We start from the raw sequence: 18,845 nt of genomic DNA on the forward strand, positions 1-18,845 counted from the left end.
TGCACTTGCTCATCGTTCTCTATGCTGCTTCTTCAGCGTTGGGCGGTCTCACTTACTGCACATTTTAAAATCGTCGCCTATCTTGCTTGTCCTACCTGTATTTAGAGTCGTTGCTCCGTGCTGCTGTGTGCGTGTTGGTTTCTATAACTTTCTGATATCCGTTGTGCTGGATCTTGTTGAGCTGGTCCAGGTTGAAGAAGGGCGCCAGCAGCTTCCCGTCGACGCTACTGTTCGTCGACCTCAGCCCGTCCAGCCGCCCTAGCTCCTCCGCGTATGACGGGCTGCCGGCCTGATTGATGTCTGTCAGCTTGGATTTGCTTGGTTCCGGTTTCGGCAAGGGATGAGACGGTTACTATGGCAATGGCGTACTAGGGCTATGGTGTCTCAGGTGGCCGTGGTGAGGATGTCGGCACAGGACACCTTGTTTCGGCACTGCGGCGCGGCGTCTCGAGGGGCCGTCGGGGTACGCAACGCAGCTGCAGGCGGAGTGCCCGGCGAACGTCGACCCGAGGGCCGCCATGTCCATGGACCCGGTAAGGCCGGTGACCTTCGACATCAGTACTTCAGGAACCTGCAGGCCGGGAAGGGCCTGCTGGCCTTGGACCAGGTGCTCTACACCGACCCGAGGTTCAGGTCCAGGCCCACCGTCGACGCCTGGGCCCAGAGCGGCGCTGCGTTCAACCGGGCCTTCGTGACGGCCACTGGCCGGGTCGGGGTCAAGACAGCGGCCCATGGGAACATCTGCCGTGCTTAATTGACTGATTCAATTGCCGAGCTAATTTGTAACTCGAGTTTCTTCGTACATGTCTAGAGGAAACAAAGGAGAATAGAATAAAATGTAAAATTATTTAAATCTGTACTTATTGGGAACTCTAAATGTATACAGATTATAGGCAACAACAGTGTTGTAACATTAACATGCATAATATTTTCCTTTTGTGATGTTAACAAAAAAGAAATTATCAGTACGCATGCAGAACAACGCGGTTTGGTTGAAAGTTTTGAACAAAGCTCAACTGCTCAAGTACTTGTCGTGCACAGCAGTGAGGTAGTTGTCGGGCACAGCAGTGAGGTTTCACAGCTCAAGCAGATGATCTGTATTGCAGGGCTTGTCCATTTTTTTTATGCTGGTGCTGATAATAACATTGACACTACGATTCACAAGATCCATTTTTCTTATTTAAACTATACATACAAAATAAACACCATTTAAAAACTCCCATTTCCATGCCTATTTAGTAGTCGCGAAAAAGTCTTTATAGAACTGTACTGTTCACATAGAGATACCAATTATATTTTCATCAAGCAGCTACTCAATACCAACCAACTCTGCTTCTGTGCAGCTACAGAAAACTACTTTGTTTGTCCTGCTTTAAAAGATATGTGTTCGCCCTGCATCAAGTAGTAAAGGTTTATGTTCTGAATTTTTCAACCATAACTAAAAGATATGGTAACACACATCTACATTGTTCTGAATTCTTCAACCATAACTATTTATATGCATTTTTTTCATGTGGCAGGCTACAACACAGAGTGAACAGGTATCCATTGCTTTTTTTGAAAGGAATGTATCCATTGTAGAAATGAAAAACAATCTACGACAAAAAGCAAAAACTTAAAAATACACTTATAGCCACTCCGCTTAATCCATCAACACCATACACCAACTCTTTCAGTACATGATATATATCTTGCTGTTGAAAAAAATGCGGGCCTTCCCAGAAACCAACTTAGATCTCCCATTTTCTACCAGATTACATCTTATATTTTACAAACACATGTGAATGAGATGTTGTACTAGCACACAGCACTCTTGAAGGATCATATTTCCAACTGAATCTCCTGCAGTGGACAAATCAATACCATGCTCAAATTCACATTTTGCTTAGTCGCGCGTATGGGCGCGCGCCAATCACTAGTATACAGAGGGTTTTATAGTACTTCTCCCAGGTCCTAGCAACTACTAGGTCGAGATGCCATGTATTTTGTTTCGTTGGGATCAGAATCTAGCCACAACTAATGTATCAATACATTTTTGAACCACAAAATTGATGCCGCAAGATTTGTATTGAAAAGTATTGTTCTTAAATAAATTATCAATAGAGTGGTTCTCACTCAAAGTGCTGTTCTAACAAAACGAAATGCTCCTTGGCTTGTACTGTATGAACTAATTCATGCTCGTGTACAGGAATCCACAGCTGACAGCTGTTTCAGCCAAACAACTTTCAGCTTTTCCACAGCTGTCAGCTCACAGTAGCTTTCCCACAGCTGATTTTAGAAATCAGATTTTCAGAAATCTATAGCTGAACCAAACATACTCTAAACTTTGAAGCAAACACTTTCTATATTAAAGACTCAACTACAGTCGGCCCTACGTTTGTCCAATTGCACGGCTGTTTTCATCCACCGCGCACCCACGTTTAGCTGATCGGGCGGTCCCACATTCGAGGAGGCTGGTGAGAGAGTGGTGGAGAAATTCATTCGGGACGCCTGTTCATTTCGTTCCCCCTCTCTCTGGTTGTTCTCACTCCTCTTTCATCGCTCGCAACGACCGGCGATTCGCCTCCATCCGCTCTCATCTCCTACATCGGCGCCATCCTCTGGATCCCGACGGGCATCCTCGGCGGTTCGGGAGCTCAGGTAAGTGATTCTCCCCACCCCTGAGCGCCCGAGCAAAATCCCCCCTGTTCGTCGTTTTGATGTGTGGATTTTTTCCATTTTGATTTGGTGGAGATCATCAGTGCAAGCATCTGGAATCCGGCGAGATGATCGGGGGGAGGAGGCGATGCCGCTGCGGCCCAGCGAGCGGACGGAGCTCCGGCGGAGCGGCTTCAAGGCGTCGGTGGACGGGCGAGGGGCGGCGACGGCGCAGCGCGTCGACGTCACCGTCGGTATCTGCAAGGGCGGCCGCGGCAGCGCGCTGGCGAAGGGCCGCGGCGGCGGCGGCGGCGGCGCAGCACCCGCCGCTAGCCGTCGACAAGGAGGTGAGGTTTCTCGTCATGGTTCTTCTCGATCCTACCTGCTCTGCTGGCTCTGCACCTCGCCTCTTTCTTCAGTCTCATGATTTGCCCGCCTTTGTTGCGTAACTTGCGTTTGCGTTTGCTGGGGATCCTGCTGCAGTTGGCTAAGCGGTTGTTTTCGGATGAGAGCAGAATGTAGTTGGAGGCCGTCCGTCAGAGAGTTCAGGGACCTGCATTCGATCGGTGCGTTTCTACTTTGCCAACAAAATTTCTCATTCTTGCCGTCTCGTTTTCTCGAAACAGAACTAGTGGGACGGTGGGAGTTCTTTCGATTCTGTAAAATTGAAGAGAGATTCGTCAATGGATTCTGCTGACTTCGTAGCCAATCTTTTTTCTTCATTTAATTGTCTGGATTGCAGCTCGAGTTTATGTAAACTGCTCTGGTCGTTAACAATGGTAACAAAAATCAGAGAACCCCCCGATTGACAAGGTGATCGGCTCTGGAGTGCTACCGTGCTTTCTACATTTGATTTCTAGGGAGGAGTGCCCTGACCTTCAGGTGTGCTGGGATTCTGCGATTTGGACAACAATATCACTTTACAAAGTTACTGCAGCAGATGGGAAATACTTTGTGACTATGTTCAACTGAATTGGAAATATAGTTAAAAACTTGGAATAGGTTTTTTTTTGTTTCTTTGCAAACCTACGAATGCAGCTTTGCTAGTTCGGCTTTCCATGAATTTTTGCAGTTTACTGATTGGTAGAATTAGCCTTAGGGGGCTGTGTCTGATGACTGATTCTAGCTATGTGCTGCCTGTTTACTTATGGTAGTTTGTTTTTAGTAGTTTTACACATAGCTCGAATAAAAATGGCTGATAGTAGTTTTTACTTATGGTAGCTCTATGTTAGTTCGGAATTAATTAGTGGGTAGTAGGATTTTTTTAGGCTGTGATGGGGAGGGGGCACATTCTCTATGCAGTATTTTTTGTCTTTTTCAAACCTGTAGCATAACAAGCACCTCATCGTTAAGCAACAATCTATTGTATGCTGTCAGTGATCAGTTTACGGTTGCAAAATTCATTTATAATTGCGCAAGTACAAACAATATAATTGCGTGTTTACATAAGTACAGCATATATGAGTTCCTCTTTTTCTTCACCTTTTTTAGTTGTATGAATCTGTTTGTAAATAAAACAGAGTTATATAAGCACACCATTCATGCTTCTTTAAGCACTCGATGGATGCGCTTTTAACCCGTCTTGGCTCCCACTCAGTACTAAAATCTCCCTAGGCAATAACATGGTTTCATATTGGCAAATTTCTATACTTTAATAGGCAAAATATAAGGTATCATTAGGCAATAACATGGTTTCATATGAGTTGTAGAACTCCCTTGCTTCTTGCTTAGTACCAAACATTTGCCCAGTGTAGGTGTTGACCAAATCTCCTCCACAATTGCTACATCTGGTGGGTTATCAGCATTTTGTATGCACATCAGGGGTGATTTCAGCTAAATTGTTGCCAACAACAGCTAAATTGTTGCCAACTGCAGCTATATTGTTACCCAAAACAGTTGAGTCTTGAAGTTTTGGATCATGCTCATTGTCATTTACTCCTCTCTCCCAAGGACTGGTTGAGTGCAATAGGGAGGATTGGTATCTGAATCATCTAGAAAATCATAATCAAATTTGGGTGGAAGCTTGTTTAAATCCATTTTAATTTCCCTACACATACCATTTCCAGCAAGTCACAAAACTGATTAGACAGCAGGAGCACCAAAGCATTTTTACATGCATCAAAAGGCAACTAAATATGCATCATCAGGCAATAATGTATTGTGAAAGCATGTAGTTCAGTCATTTTTCCCAGGCAAATCTTTGTATTTCTTTTTTCAATTTTCTAATTTTGTTCCAGATTTTCAATCTTACAGGTACGCATCTACAACAGTGGAAATTTTTTGGGAGGGGGGAGCAATGAGGTGGATCCAGCACATTTGTCTTGTCCGGACGAAGTTCAGTTTTTGCACTTCTAGCAACTTTGTAACACAAGATCTGCATTTTTGCATCAGGGGATGTCTTTTTTTTTCTGTGGATCTCTTTTTGTTGCTGGAACCCGAAAAACATGCATCTGTAGATGATGGGCACATATAAAAATCTCTTTGGACCCACCAATGTGTCTGTTTTGCTTTTGTGTGCGGCAAGAGGCAGTGGCAGTGCTGGATTTCCAGTTCCTTTTGCTGGGCAATTTGGCAGGAGGGGGAAGGGAGAAGGTGTTTGCGGGGACCATGGGTTTTTGCTTATTCAGCGCCGACCAGCGCTGCTTGGCGCTAAAAATTGTGGGAAAGGGAGGGGAGGCGGGGGTTGCCAAAATTGGAAAGCAGACCGTATGGGAAGGTAATATTACGGCCGGCTGTAAGCTAGCCAGATCCTACATCATATATTACAGAGGACATTTCGTAGTCGTACTCAATCGCGACCCATTTATTTGTCAATGACCAGGTGGTGCAGACTAAACATGTCTGCTACTCTGCTTAGACTTTTTTCAGGCCAATTAACACACCAACTTGTCACGTTCGCCCTAATAATTCGACCAGTAGCTAGAATCCCCAAAGTCGTCTTTGTTCTTGTGCATCCGCCCCGAATGCATGCCCTATAAACACTCGTTTCTGTCGTCACCACTGCTGCATGCAACTCTCATAGAGCACTCCAGCAACAAGCTAAGGTAAGCTGCTAGGCCAGCTGGCAATGGCGAAACCTTCTTACACATTACTGTTGGGCGCAATGGTGGTGGTGCTCTCGCTTCTGTTGAGCCCCATTGCTTGCTTCCGGAAACTCACAAAGCCAACGCCTACGCCGCCGACCAACTACAACTTCAAGCTAGCTGCATCGTCCCAGCCAAAGTCGATCAGCCACGAGCGGCCGCAGCCAACTACTGTTCCAAAGCCACGCAGCAACCACGCCGCTAGCCCCTCGCCGCCGGCAGCGGCGGCTGGTTGTGGGGGCGCCGGGGCGACGTACTACGGCGCCCCCAACGGTGATGGGAGCGAAGGTTAGTGCGCGTGCAATGCAGGCGATCGATGCCTGTGCCGACGCGCGTGACCGTGCCGGAGCTGAACTGAGACTAATGGGTAGAAACATATGCATGCATGCAGGTGGCGCGTGCGGCTACGGGACCGCCGTCGGGAAGCGGCCATTCTCGTCGATGATCGCCGCCGGGAGCACGCCGCTGTACAGGGGAGGCCAGGGCTGCGGCGCCTGCTATGAGGTACCTACGCCAGCAGAACGCCCTACTGCTGGCACACGTATACATTTAACAAATGTTAAAACCGCAATTAGTGCTAAGACAACGCGTCCGTCCAGGTCAAATGCGCGAGCAACGCGGCCTGCTCCGGCCAGCCGGTGACCGTCGTCATCACGGACGATCCCCCGGCGGGCTGTTCCCCGGCGAGGCCGCCCACTTCGACATGAGCGGCGCTGCCATGGGCGCCATGACGAGGCGCGGCATGGCCGACAGGCTCCGCGCCGGCGGCGTGCTCAGAGTCCAGTACATGAGGGTGATGCCGTGCAGGTACCCCGGCATGAGCGTCGCGTTCAGGGTGGACCAGGGCGCGAACCCGTTCTACTTCGACGTGCTGGTCGAGTTCGAGGGCGGCGACGGCGACCTCAAAGCCCATGGCGCACAACTGGGGCGCGACGTGGCGCCTCAACAACGGCAGGAAGCTCAGGGCGCCGTTCGGGCTCCGGCTCACCTCCGGCTCCGGCAGGATCCTCGTCGTCAACGACGCCATCCCGGCCGCATGGAAGGCCGGGAAGACGTACCGCTCCCAGGTCAACTACCCCTGAGCTTTCACTTCGCTAGCAGTACATACATAGCGGAAAATATAATGTTCGTCCGGGCTGTTGTTCTCGAGGGCAGAAGCTTGAGCTGTGAGTCTTGTGACTAATGTTGCAAGCCGATGCTTAGAAAATGTGTTTTACTTTGTACATTAGATCCTTTCAGAATTCAAACAAAAACTGTTACTGATTCCTTATGTACTGCAGTGACTTCTGAAATGACAACAAACCTCCAAGTTCAATACCAACTTTCCTCAGCATAGCTTGGATATGATTATGATAGTTATATCTGAAGTTGTGATTTTGGAAGAGAATCTCTTATAGTTTTCCAGCAAACAGTAGAGCATGTACAAATAAAATCACTATGTTTCTGCCTCGAGTATTGCTGAAAAGTAATTGGTGGGATGAAAAGTAGAAAGAGTTCTATCAGATAATTCAGGATCTTTGACTTGTCGGCCAATTCCTCAAAAAAAATTTCTTGGGCACCAGACCTTGAATCAAGCGCATGGTAACAGGAACTAAAATGGTGTATGATAATACCGTATGATAATAAGAATACCGTATAGGACAACTTCTACGCAACTAACGATTTGTTATAGGACAACTTCTACGCAATTCCAAGAGAATACCGTATGATAATAAGAACGCAACTAAAATGCTTAATACTATTTTCTTCTCAATGGCACACCACCATAAAATTGGCATATAGGATCAAAAGTAAATCTGACTTGAAGTATTCTTCCGGGGACTACCAAAAAGAGGATTAGAAAGTTCTTGTTTTTGTTTTGTTTTCATGTATCGGCAACACCAAAACCATGGTCACATAGCTTTTAAAAAAACATGGTCATTACAAATAAAAAAAACTAATGGCCCATACAGGATCGAACTGCAGACCTTCCGCTTACGAAGCCGACGCTCTACCACTGAGCCATAGGGGCCCACATTATTAGTATTTTAATCACCTCTGTAAATTACTTGAAATCATATTCCACCACAACCTCCGTACGGATGCCTGGCGGAGCCATGCACGAGTCGGCTGCTCGCCAGTTCGGCCCCGAGGCACGCAACTCCCATCTCTAATAAGTATTTTTGAGAGACTAAATCGGAAGATTTTCGAGATCGAAGATGAATACATGCACACAGTAGCACTACTAGAAACAAGTCTTATAATACCGGATGATAGGTGCCTTACCCACCGGCTCCTAACCCGTACCGCGAAGCTGAGACTAAAAGTCTGGATTTTCGTCACCGGGTAAAACATCCGGTGCCTAAGGCTCTATTTAGTACCGGGTGAAGATTCCATCCGGTACCAAAATATTTTTATCAAAAAAATATATTAAATCCAATAAGAGACCTGCACATGCGCACATGCCAGTGGCCGGGATTCGAACCTGCAACCTCTGCAACCTCTTGCTTTGCACGTACCTTCCTTACCATCTCACATACACAACAATTATAATTGATAGGAAGATAATTCTATTTGAAGTAATCCGTGGAGGATCCTTAGTACCGGGTGTGGATGGAACATTTAGTACCGGGTGGTAGCACCACCCGCTACCAATATCTAGTCTTAGATACCACGTGGTGTTACCACTCTCTAATCTTTCCATCCACCTCAAAAGTACTTTTAGGGTTGATCTTTGGCATATTTTCTAATAGTGATGAGCATCTCCAAAAGACTGAGCTTGCATATTTTTGAGATTGACGAAATTATCATAGGCGTCTCCAAGAGATTGAGCCCGTCTCACTATCGACGGGTACATTACCTACCACTGAAAGAATAACGCCGGTTAAATCCTAAAATAAATTTAGAAAAAATATGAGTACTCGTAACTAGGGACTCGAACCCGGATCGGCAAGTTCCTCGACATCGATATGTTTCAACGGCATCGTATCATTAGAGTTGGAGCTGACCGTTTTGCAGCATATCGCTAGCGAGGTTCGGAGTTATGCAAGTATTAAGGAGCTTATGCAATTCGTGCGTTGATATAAGAGCATCTCCAAGAGACTCTTTATATATTTAGAAATAGAGATCTTGGTTAAAAATTACTCTCCAACTAACTCTTTTCAATTGGATATCTAAATATAGACCTCCTCTGTTCCGGATTTCTCGCTAGATGGAGAGCGAGAATTGCTCTCTAGACTACGCATAGGTATAGAAAATCTGTTAGAAAATATAAAGATATAGAAAATAATTTTTACTCAAATAACTCTCTAAATCTTATTCAGCGAGTAGATTTTAAAATAACCTTTGTAGATGCTATCTCCTGTTGCTCCGTCTCTAAATATTAATAATGGTGGAGCTTCTCTCACGCCAATGAGACCATGACCCGACCGACCAACCGCCCCCACCTCCTAACCCCAACGCCCCGCCCCACCCCACCCCAGCAGACACAAGAAAACTCTGAGTTTAGGAGCAAGCTGAAAGGACTCTTGAGTTTTTTATCAATCAAAATATACTAAGTTTGACTAAATTTGTAGTACATATTGACTAAATCAACTACAAAAATATACTTGACAACAGATCTAATTGTACTCATTTTACATCATAAATATTATTATTATTTTTATAATTTGATTAAACATAGGATAGTTAACTTTGCACAAACTCAGATAGAGGAAGTACTACAATTGTCTATCTTATTGAAAGTAAATCAGTTGATTCCTTCCGAGCCATCTTACCCAAGGCAAACAGGCGTTACAGAGCTGCCAGTTTGTAGGGCAAAAGAGCAAATATATTGCTATATATATTAATGGTTTTGTAGGCTGTCTCATGAAGAGCTGTATAGATTTTTTTTTCCTATGGAGAAGAGAAGAGGAGGAGAGAGAGAAAAGCTGTTGTCTCGTAAAACAACGGGCTCATCAACGATTTTTTCACTCGATGAGACCAACTTTACCACCGTTGTATGCCCGGTCGTTGCCAGAGGAAGCGATTTTTTCTCCTCGCTGGATCTACAGTGCTGATTCCTTCTCGCCGCGCTAAATTCTTCTTCCTCGCGCGCGAAATCGATTCACCGTCTCCATCTGCTGGCAACTCTCTCTCCGTCTCTCCGATGAGGCGACGAACCAGGCCACGGTGCTTTACCGGTGAAGCATATGGCACGGCTGCCACAAAGGGGGCACGTCCCGACGCTCGAACCCACCTCGTCGTCGCGGCCAGGGAGCTTGCCGGCGGCTGCAGCACACCAGCGGCATCTTCGTCACCGGGCCCGAACCCAACGCGCCCCTCCTCGTCGCGGCCAGCGAGCTTGCCGGCGGCTGCAGCACCCCAGGCGGCATCTTCGTCACCGGCATCAATCCAAGACCGCATGTGTGTATGTGTATTCGATGTTCTGCTACTAGATTACATTAATAATTACTAATTAGCAAGGGTTTTCTGATATACGCGACTAGCTAGCTGCTGTTCATGATTGCCCTCTGGTATCAGTTATTTGCATGAACTTTTTCATCGAGATGTGATCATTTTTTTTATCTTTTTGTATAGTATACAATAAATATTTTATTTGAATATCTATCTATATGTACCATACTTCTCGTGTATAATTTGCCTACAACTAGTGGAGCTGAATGTGATATGTGCTTTATTGCTACAACACCACGGTGACATAAAAATCTACAAAGTGAGAATACGTAAAAGATCACAATGTTGATTTGGCTCATGCATAAATTTAGGACTCATGCGTTATCATGAAACAACTAAACAGACAGTCTCAAGATTATGTGGTAATACATGAGACCACCTATTAGACAACACAATAATAAGTTAACCATCTTTTACAACGGCACAGTACTAACGTTTGGACCAGCGTCTGTAATTAGGTTAATCAACAACTCTTTTATCTAACTACCATACCATGTGCAATGAACTTTTTCACCACGAAGTTCTGGTACAGTATTTACCAACCTATAAGCAATTAACCAAAGTAATGTATCTACCACCAGAGCATGGACGATCGAGATCGATCCGTGGAATGGGATCCGTAAGTCATTGATGGGGCATCACGTATTGTCGCGTCGAATCGCCATGGCTCGACTTTAATGTGCGGCAGTGCCCATGCTTGTGCCCACGCGCCGGCGAGCCATGCCCAGCTCGCGCCGTGACGACAAGGACAGCGGCACCTCCGTTCTCTTCGGCCCGGTCGAGGTCGAGTGGCGGTGCTGCCGTCCACTGATCCCCTAGCTTACCCTCGCAGCGCGCTCCACCTTGGAGCTGACCCTCTTCAGGCGCAGGGACTGCCGGATCCTGTCCTTCCTCCTCTCCCGCACCGACGACGACGACGACGGCAACGATCTCCCCGTCGACCTGCTGCCCGCCGCGGCGCCCCGGCGGTGGTCACCATCGTCGTCGGAGGAGGATGATGAGGATGAGCCCGTGCCGTCGCGGGTCGTGCTGCTGCTGGGCTCCCCCAGCTCGACGTCCCGCTCCCGCCGGCTGCGTCGGCCGCGGTGCACGCGCTTGGTGTCGCGCACCTTCTGCCAGAGGAGGCCGAGCACGCCGCAGCAGGCCGAGCAGGGCTTCCACACCATCTTGAAGGCGTTCTTGGCCACGCACTTGACGATGCCCAGCTTGCACAGGACATACCCGAACAGCAGCACTGTACGTTGTGCCAACAGAAGGTAATACATTAACCAGATATGACAAGATCTACACGCATGGCATGCTCCATTCATTCGATGTGTGTGTTCTTATACCAATGTAGGTGACGATGATAACCAAGAAGAGCCTGAGCAGGCTGGAGATGCAGACGTGCTCGATGAAGCAGGGCAGGTCCCATGTCCCCGAGCAAACGCTCCTTTGACACAGAGCGAGAAAAAAAGAAAGGGGAAAACTTGCTATCATCAATCAATGGCGTGCGGAATTCACTTTCTGGCAGAAATTAGAAGGAAGAAAGAAGAGCGGCGTAATCCATCCACCACTCCTGAATGCTAATTAATTGCAGAAAAAATAAATAAATCGAATGCCGTCAGGATGAACTTACTCGCAGGAGGCGCCGAAGAGCACCTTGAACGGCGCGGACACGACGTTCCCGACGAGCGTGCCGACGCCGTTCGCCGCCGAGCTCACGACGGACCCCATCGCTCGATCTTCGTCTGTCAGGGCCCGATCGAGCAACTGCCTGCTCGTCGGTTGATGTGGCCGGGCGGGGCTGCACCGGCGGTTGCATTCACGTTCGGATTTGTTGGGCCGGGCTCAACTGAGAGCAACCTGACTGACGGTTCGCCCCGGTTAGTTTACAAGATTGATTATCGAAGGAATTTTGGTGATGCACAGCTGCTCCCGGCCTGAAGAAACAAGTGATTGAGTCGCTCGATAATTTTTCTTGCGATGGCTGACAAGATGATGCAGATTGCAGAGCAACGTGGCGATCAAAGAAAAGCATCTTACTACCTTTTGTTTGTTTTCAGTGGCCGTATGAAAATTTGGGAGGTATTTAGAGTTATGTACTTGACTATTAATTTTGCTTACAATATATCATGGATTGCGAGAAAGTCAATGCCATATTAAAAGACATTTGAAATATGAGTCCTTTCATATGATTTTTATGACTAAAGCACACATATATTTTGATTAACCAAAATTTATGAAGTTTGACTTTGAAAAAACCAACTCAAAACAAGAGGGAGTGTCAGTTTTCCCCGGGGTCTACCCACAGAAAGATTGATTTCACTGAATTCTGGGTTCCATTCTATACAAGACAGCAAACAGCATTTGCTACACACTTTCTTATCCACATTCTGCTGTGTTCCTTGCACTAACAGACTAAACTTCCGGTGAACTAACTCTTAAGGAAGAAGCTGCAACAACAAACACACAGCAGTCTGCAGGCAAACCTTGTATGCTAGAGTAACATTTACAGTTCTTTCTACATCTACACAGATATTACAGGCAGCGACTGAGTTGCCTTTGCAAAGCATTCACTTGTTCCACGTCCCTCTTTCAGACATTGGAGCACGCCAACATCCAGATACTTCCTGAAGTGGCCCTCAGATGTCTGCATTGATTCCAAATATGCGGACCTTGTGCATGTTTGGCAGCTTTGCTACAACCAACACGAAAACAGCCACCGTGTTGAGGAAAAACATCGGCTGTTTGTAGTCGGTCAAGTGTGATGCAATCAGGTACCTGAAAAGGAAACATAATTTAGGACATGCAACTCAATATGATTATATCAACTTGGTTTCAACAATACGGCAACATGATTAATGGCATGCAATATTCCACCAATGTTGACGCCAAACCAAGAATCATAAATTTGTTGAAAGTGTAGCAAAGGAATCAAAAGATCCAAGTGATTTCAAAAAAGCAACACAGGACCAGAACACAATTAACACAACAGAAAAGAAGCTCACTATCCTTCTTCTCATGACATGGGCAATCACGTCACCTGTTTAACAAAATATACGACCTAACAGAATAACAATACAAAAGAAGTGAAATAAAATGTCCAGATTCAACGACCTATGCAGCAATGGCAGATACTAACACTGACCAAACATCAGCCAAACCCTGCATTCTTCGTGAAAATCATAATTCTTTCTTATTTCACCATGTTGATCACAGTGATCAAATTAATCCTTGAAGGCATGCGTAATTGGATAATAGCTAGAAGAGAAATTTCCCTAACATTCAGGATTGGCTCATTGGATGAGTTAGCTTAAGTGCTTTACTTCTTTTACGTATTTCAACTTTTTTCCCTGTATGCCAACTCCTGTTCTGCAGTTTACTAAAGATATAATGGCATGAACCTTTCCATTTGGATAACAAGCAGACTTATGCACAAGCCTAGTTTTGAAAGATAGTCTGATGGACATGCAAACATATAGGCTTGCAAATGAATCCAACCAAAAGGACTAGATATGCACAAAATGTGATATTATTAATCGAGCAATGTTGATCAATTTGATACCATTTACTGAAAGCTTTGTTTCCATATTATAAAGTAATTTTACAGTGTACAATTTAGTATGATGATGGAACTTACAGGACCACAGGTACCACGGTTAAAAACTTTCTGTTCCGTGTAAGCTGCTGGCCATTGTCAATTTGCTCCCACCATGTCAATCGGCTGTACATGCCCTGGTCATCAGCAGCAAATGGGGTTCCTTTCTTCCAATGGAAGAAGTGGTAAGTGATCTGAAAGTAGAGTGTTTTCAGTGGAACAACAGAATAATAATAGGCAAGTTAAACATAAACTGAAGGCCTAACTCTTCTACTTAAGTCTGTCTACCAGTACACGACCCATGTGTTTGTCTAAGATTACAGCAAAAACATATTGGAATAAGCATCTAAAACGTGAAGGTATGTCACAACTTGGGTTAATAACACAATAATAACAGTACAAATTTGCTGGTCACATGAAAATCCTCTTCCTAGAATCCTAGTTGAAAATGTAATTTGTTCAAACACGTCCCTGGCCCAGCAAGACATGTGATGTCTTCATCCCAAGATGATACAACCAACCCATTATCTACTATGTTTATCTTTAGGCCACCATGACATCTGCAAGTCCAAATATTTCACAGCATTATATAACTCAGTGCTTGCCATGAGAGCCTTGTCCAGGAGCAGTCAAATGGTCTTTCCTGTTCTAGAAACCAAACCAAAGTCCACCAACTAGTAGGTCTTCATAGTGCACATAGATGGACCTTTCAATAGTCAATATCTGATTACCATATAGTCTAAGAAATGGTCTCGGCGTAGGTTCGCATGCTTGTTTTGACTTTTGTGCAAAAACGCAGTCCCCATCTCACACGCAATAAGTGGGGAATAAAATCTATGATAACTAACAGAAAAAAGACAGTTCATTTAAGGCAGTTTATACTACTAATATTTCATCTTGTAAAATCTAGCGAAGGGCATCTTCTATGACTTCCCTTTATTCGTAAGTATCCATGGGTATGGTATGAGCAAGCAATTTAATTATAGATGCCCCCCTCACTCGAATCATCCACCGAATCCACCTCTGCACCATGTCATCTCCGAGACTCCAAGAAGATTCTCCATTTATCCCTTTTTCTCTAAGCAAGAATATTCTCACATATTTGACACGCCGGAACCAATCAGTCTTAGTCAAGCCTGAATGGCCAGGAACAGTTGGAGACCAGAAAGAGCTCCCAAATTGGGCAGATCGAATCCCGCAGATACAGCGGACGGAAGCAAACCCAATTAGAGGAATAGAGGAACAAGCCACAAAACAGAGAGCACGCCTTATCGAGATCCGCAGCAGATACGGTGGGTGGGGACTGGGGACTTACGGCAAAGTGCGCGAGGTTGACGACGGTCCAGGCGGCCCCCGGGGAGCAGCCGGAGACGGAGAGGACGAGGAGCCAGGCGAAGAAGAGGAGCAGGATGTAGGTGGTCCAGACGCCCGGGTACATGAACCACTCGGTGTTCTTGTTGACGTCCACCGGCGGCGCCGCCTCCACGTAGTAGGGCTCCCCCCTCCGCCCCATCTTCTTTCCCAGGCCCGGTCGATCGACGGCGGCGCGGCGGATCCAGGGGCCTTTCGCGGCGGGGTCGGGTGCACGGGAGGGTCAAGAAGGAGGCGTGGCGTGCTGTGCCTGTGCCGGAAGCGTGCGTGTGACTGGCGGCGGCGGACGATGCGGTGGAGCGGAAATGGTTGCCGCGGCTGCGTTCGGTTTGGTTGGGTGCTCGCTCTGTGTGATCCAGTGGGCAAATATCTCCAACCTTCTGGATTATTCCACCGCCGACATGGCGATACTACTAGTTGGCTTAAGGGGTGAACCACTTTCTCAGCTAAAATACGACGTGCCATGTTGAGGAATAACCAACGTGCAAAACCTGATGCAACCAAAACTAGGGTGTGTTCGTTTCCTACTCTCCAAATTTTAGACCCATCACATCAAAGAGAATCTTATCATTTAGAAGTATTAAATAAAGTCTAATTACAAAACTTTTTGCACAGATGGATGCTAATTCACGAGACAAATTTAATGAGCCTAATTAATTCATAATTTGCTACAGTGATACTACAATAATCATCGCTAATCATGGACTAATATACCTCGTTAGATTCGTCTCGCGAATTAGCTCTAGGGTTCTGCAATTAGTTTTGTAATTAGACTTTATTTAATACTTCTAAATGATAAAATTCTCTTTGATGTGACCTCTCTAAATTTTAGACCCAGGAAATAAACACACCCTAGGTCGAGCTGACTATGAAGTTTTCAACTAGAGGTGCTCTACCGCTATATATGGGGTACTATGCCAAGTTGAAACTACATTACAACAATGATATTTTTTTTATTTATTGTTCATCATCGTATTTTTCCAACTGAAAACAAGAACTAATAAAATAAATATGAATATAAATTACAAAAATATAATAATACTTTATGTTTTGTAAAAAATAATATGTAAATTTTAGAGAATCATTATATCATCACTCTCGTACACCACACTTATTAGTTGAGAAGGGCATTGGCAAGTGTGTCTTTTGTCTTACGCTAACCACCGCGGTGACCATTGAAAAAGTACGTGTGTAGGAGTAGTGGAGAGTACTGTGATTTGTGGGGTTGTACTTTGATGCGCAATATAGTATAAGAGAAAAATCTGAATAAGCTTTTGGTTGGGAAGAGTCAATTAGTATTTACTAAAAACTGCAGGCGCGGCGTTGCCACGTCCTAACATGGGACCGGTATATTTCTTAAAAGCCATGTTCTTTTCTCATGATGGGCTGTAATGGACTGTCAGTGTTGATATATAACAAAATAGAAAGCTACGATTCTTTTATACCCTATAAATCCATCCAAATTCCGAGTTTTGCACAAAAGTGAAACTATAAATAGTGTTGCATATAATTTTGATAATGTTCAGCGCACATATTACTATGAGAAAAGATCAACATTACAGGGATCTTTATACCAACTTGATCCAAACGCCAAGCTCCATCAACACCAAGATGAAAAGCTACTAGCGGTATAGTAGATAACCTATGACCAAGACAATAAAATTCTACTAGCTGTCATATAAAATACGACATACAATCGACAATGTAGACAACAAACTAACTCAACACCCTAAACCTAACCATCCAAGCTACTCCCTTCTCGCAGTGGGCAAGAAAATTCGAGAAGTCCTCCATATCTGAGATGGGCTACACCTCATTCCACTCCTGCTTGTTCAGAAGAAAGTTTGAGTACTAAGATGAACACACGAGCAATCACTGTATAAAACCATATTTGTTTTATTATCTTAGTATGAGGTCGTGGCTCTTTGAAAAACCCATATTGTCGATCCAACTTTTGCTCTTTTCTTCTCTTGTGTTAATCTTGCACTATATAGCTACTGACAGATAGAACCCTAATTTTCCAGAAGAATTTCATTTAGCAGGAATTAAGAAAGCTGAAAGCATGAATGTGTTTTAAGGGGCATCTAAAAAAGTAATGCCGTTGTTTGAAATGACAAAGTAAGGTGTTGGTTCCGAAAATATCCGGCAGCTAAATCTACTCGAACCGCGCGTCGTGATCGGATTGGCCTAGCACACAATGAATTAAGATTTAAATTGGTTCAGGCAATCGTGCCCTACGTCCAGTCGGGGTCAGTCGGTTGTATTGCTTGAGCCTAGGTGCTCGTGAGAGTTTGGGGAGTTACAAGTTTGCGAGTGGATGATAATTTTTTTGAGCGATCCCTTTTCTAGACGGATGACCCTCCCTTTTATAGCTGGGGGGGGGGGGGTCATCCGTTACAGGGGGACTAAAAGTAGAAAGAGTGAGATAGAAGGAGAGGGTGTTCCTTGCTTCGCCGGTCGGGTCGTCAGCTCCGTCAGTCGGGGTCGTCCAAGTCCTACGTCGTGGGGTGGCCGTCTTATCTTGTCCCTGTGCGTCATGCTCCATCGGTCGAGGAGAAGTGTGTGACGATAAGTACGGTACGGTAGTCACGCTTTGTCCCTAGCGCTACGCCCCGTCACTCCGTTGTGATGGAGGCATGTCTGCCGTGTCATGTTGATGTTGCGTCCCGTCCCTTCGTGAGGACGGGTAGGTGAAATAGTGTCCTCCTGCAGCGGCAATAAGAGGGACTGTAACCCCCGTAGGGGGAGTAGTTGGCCCTGTATGGTAGTTGACTATGGTGCGTCCGTCCTTATCCTCAGCACCTGGCCCCCAGGGCGGTCAGTGTGCCAGGCCCGACCGGCCCCCAACCTCGTTGGTTGGGGAAAGTGACACATGCGTGGCGGAGTTTGGTTGGCGTTTTAGGTCCGAACCATAGTACGGACCTAGGCCTCGGTCGTCCCCTCGGTTGGGGACGCGGGCTGAGGCTCCAGCTGACCGGCCGGCCGGTCGGGACCTTGGTCCTGGACGGCCTAGGGAAAGCCACGGCCTAGGAGGGCGCCTGGTTGACCCACGCGTAGTCTTAGGTCATCCAGAATGCTAGAAGGAAGTGGGCCCGCTGGGGACCCTGGATCCCTGAACCCGTCAGAGGCCCCAGAGTGGCTTTGTGATTTGTTTAGTCACGAAGGCACTATTCTCATTGCGCCATGCTTTTGTTCACAGTGAGAGGTCGCATCGCTTTGCCTCAGCTGTAGAGAGACACCGTGCAGGAGAGGCTCCCCCTTGTGACCGCAAGTAAATCAGGGTTGCCTTGACCTGACCGCGCAATAAGTGTGCTGCAGTGGTACCATCTGCCTACTTTTTGGTGCCAAACATCAAGGCCTGCCCGATCCATCGTGTCGGCTTGCCATAGAGGGGCTCTTCCCTGTTTCCCCGTGAGGATTTTCATCCTTTTGAGGCGGAGCCGCGCTCCATGTAGAGAAGCTGGCTTTCGGGACAGGGGGTGCCCGAGCGACTATAAATGGAGGCCCCCGGGACCTCATTTTTGAACCCATCCAGAACCTAAGTCATGGGCGAGCCTTGTCTTGTATAATGGAGTTGCTCTCAGCTTGTGTGCGTCCACTTGATGGAGCCCGTGGTTCCTCTAGCATTTGGTGCTAGAAGAACGCTTCCGAGCGTCAAGGGATAGCGGGTGGGCGCCGCCATGCGCCCAGGCTTCTCCCAAGCTTGGTCCTCCGAGTGCTTGGCTCAGATGATCAAGGGG

At 46.2% G+C, this 18,845-nt stretch overlaps 3 protein-coding genes, 1 long non-coding RNA gene, 1 other non-coding gene and 1 pseudogene across 7 annotated transcripts; 3 read left to right on the forward strand and 3 right to left on the reverse strand.

The window, feature by feature from the left end:
* The first annotated feature begins 376 nt into the window (after nucleotides 1-376).
* Nucleotides 377-754, forward strand: LOC112880867 (peroxidase 16-like). Its single transcript, XM_025945604.1, has one exon. It carries the CDS (start codon nucleotides 377-379, stop codon nucleotides 752-754), a length of 378 nt encoding a protein of 125 aa, XP_025801389.1.
* A 1,689-nt stretch (nucleotides 755-2,443) lies between these two features.
* On the forward strand, nucleotides 2,444-5,127 carry LOC112881851. 3 transcript variants are annotated; one of them, XR_003226534.1, is made up of 5 exons: nucleotides 2,444-2,640; nucleotides 2,734-2,984; nucleotides 3,121-3,203; nucleotides 3,380-3,519; nucleotides 4,891-5,127. It is a non-coding gene; the product is annotated as an uncharacterized LOC112881851 (long non-coding RNA). The 3 variants fall into 3 exon arrangements; XR_003226535.1 differs by having other exon boundaries at nucleotides 2,742-2,984; nucleotides 4,875-5,127; XR_003226533.1 differs by having other exon boundaries at nucleotides 2,742-2,984.
* A 577-nt stretch (nucleotides 5,128-5,704) lies between these two features.
* LOC112882879 lies at nucleotides 5,705-6,802 on the forward strand (annotated as a pseudogene).
* Nucleotides 6,803-7,660: 858 nt separating this feature from the next.
* TRNAT-CGU lies at nucleotides 7,661-7,732 on the reverse strand. The gene has a single exon. It is a non-coding gene; the product is annotated as a tRNA-Thr (tRNA).
* Nucleotides 7,733-10,969: 3,237 nt separating this feature from the next.
* Nucleotides 10,970-11,900, reverse strand: LOC112880868. The gene is made up of 3 exons (XM_025945605.1): nucleotides 11,773-11,900; nucleotides 11,486-11,586; nucleotides 10,970-11,388 (listed from the first exon to the last, which is right to left on the reverse strand). The coding sequence occupies exons 1-3, from the start codon at nucleotides 11,868-11,870 to the stop codon at nucleotides 10,970-10,972; spliced, it is 618 nt and encodes a 205-aa protein (XP_025801390.1). The 5' UTR covers nucleotides 11,871-11,900.
* A 524-nt stretch (nucleotides 11,901-12,424) lies between these two features.
* Nucleotides 12,425-15,485, reverse strand: LOC112882187 (ORM1-like protein 3). The gene is made up of 3 exons (XM_025947181.1): nucleotides 15,050-15,485; nucleotides 13,777-13,928; nucleotides 12,425-12,917 (listed from the first exon to the last, which is right to left on the reverse strand). The coding sequence occupies exons 1-3, from the start codon at nucleotides 15,245-15,247 to the stop codon at nucleotides 12,779-12,781; spliced, it is 489 nt and encodes a 162-aa protein (XP_025802966.1). The 5' UTR covers nucleotides 15,248-15,485; the 3' UTR covers nucleotides 12,425-12,778.
* Nucleotides 15,486-18,845: the final 3,360 nt, after the last annotated feature.

This window comes from Panicum hallii, chromosome 2, assembly GCF_002211085.1.
Source record: "Panicum hallii strain FIL2 chromosome 2, PHallii_v3.1, whole genome shotgun sequence".
Lineage (NCBI taxonomy): Eukaryota > Viridiplantae > Streptophyta > Magnoliopsida > Poales > Poaceae > Panicum > Panicum hallii.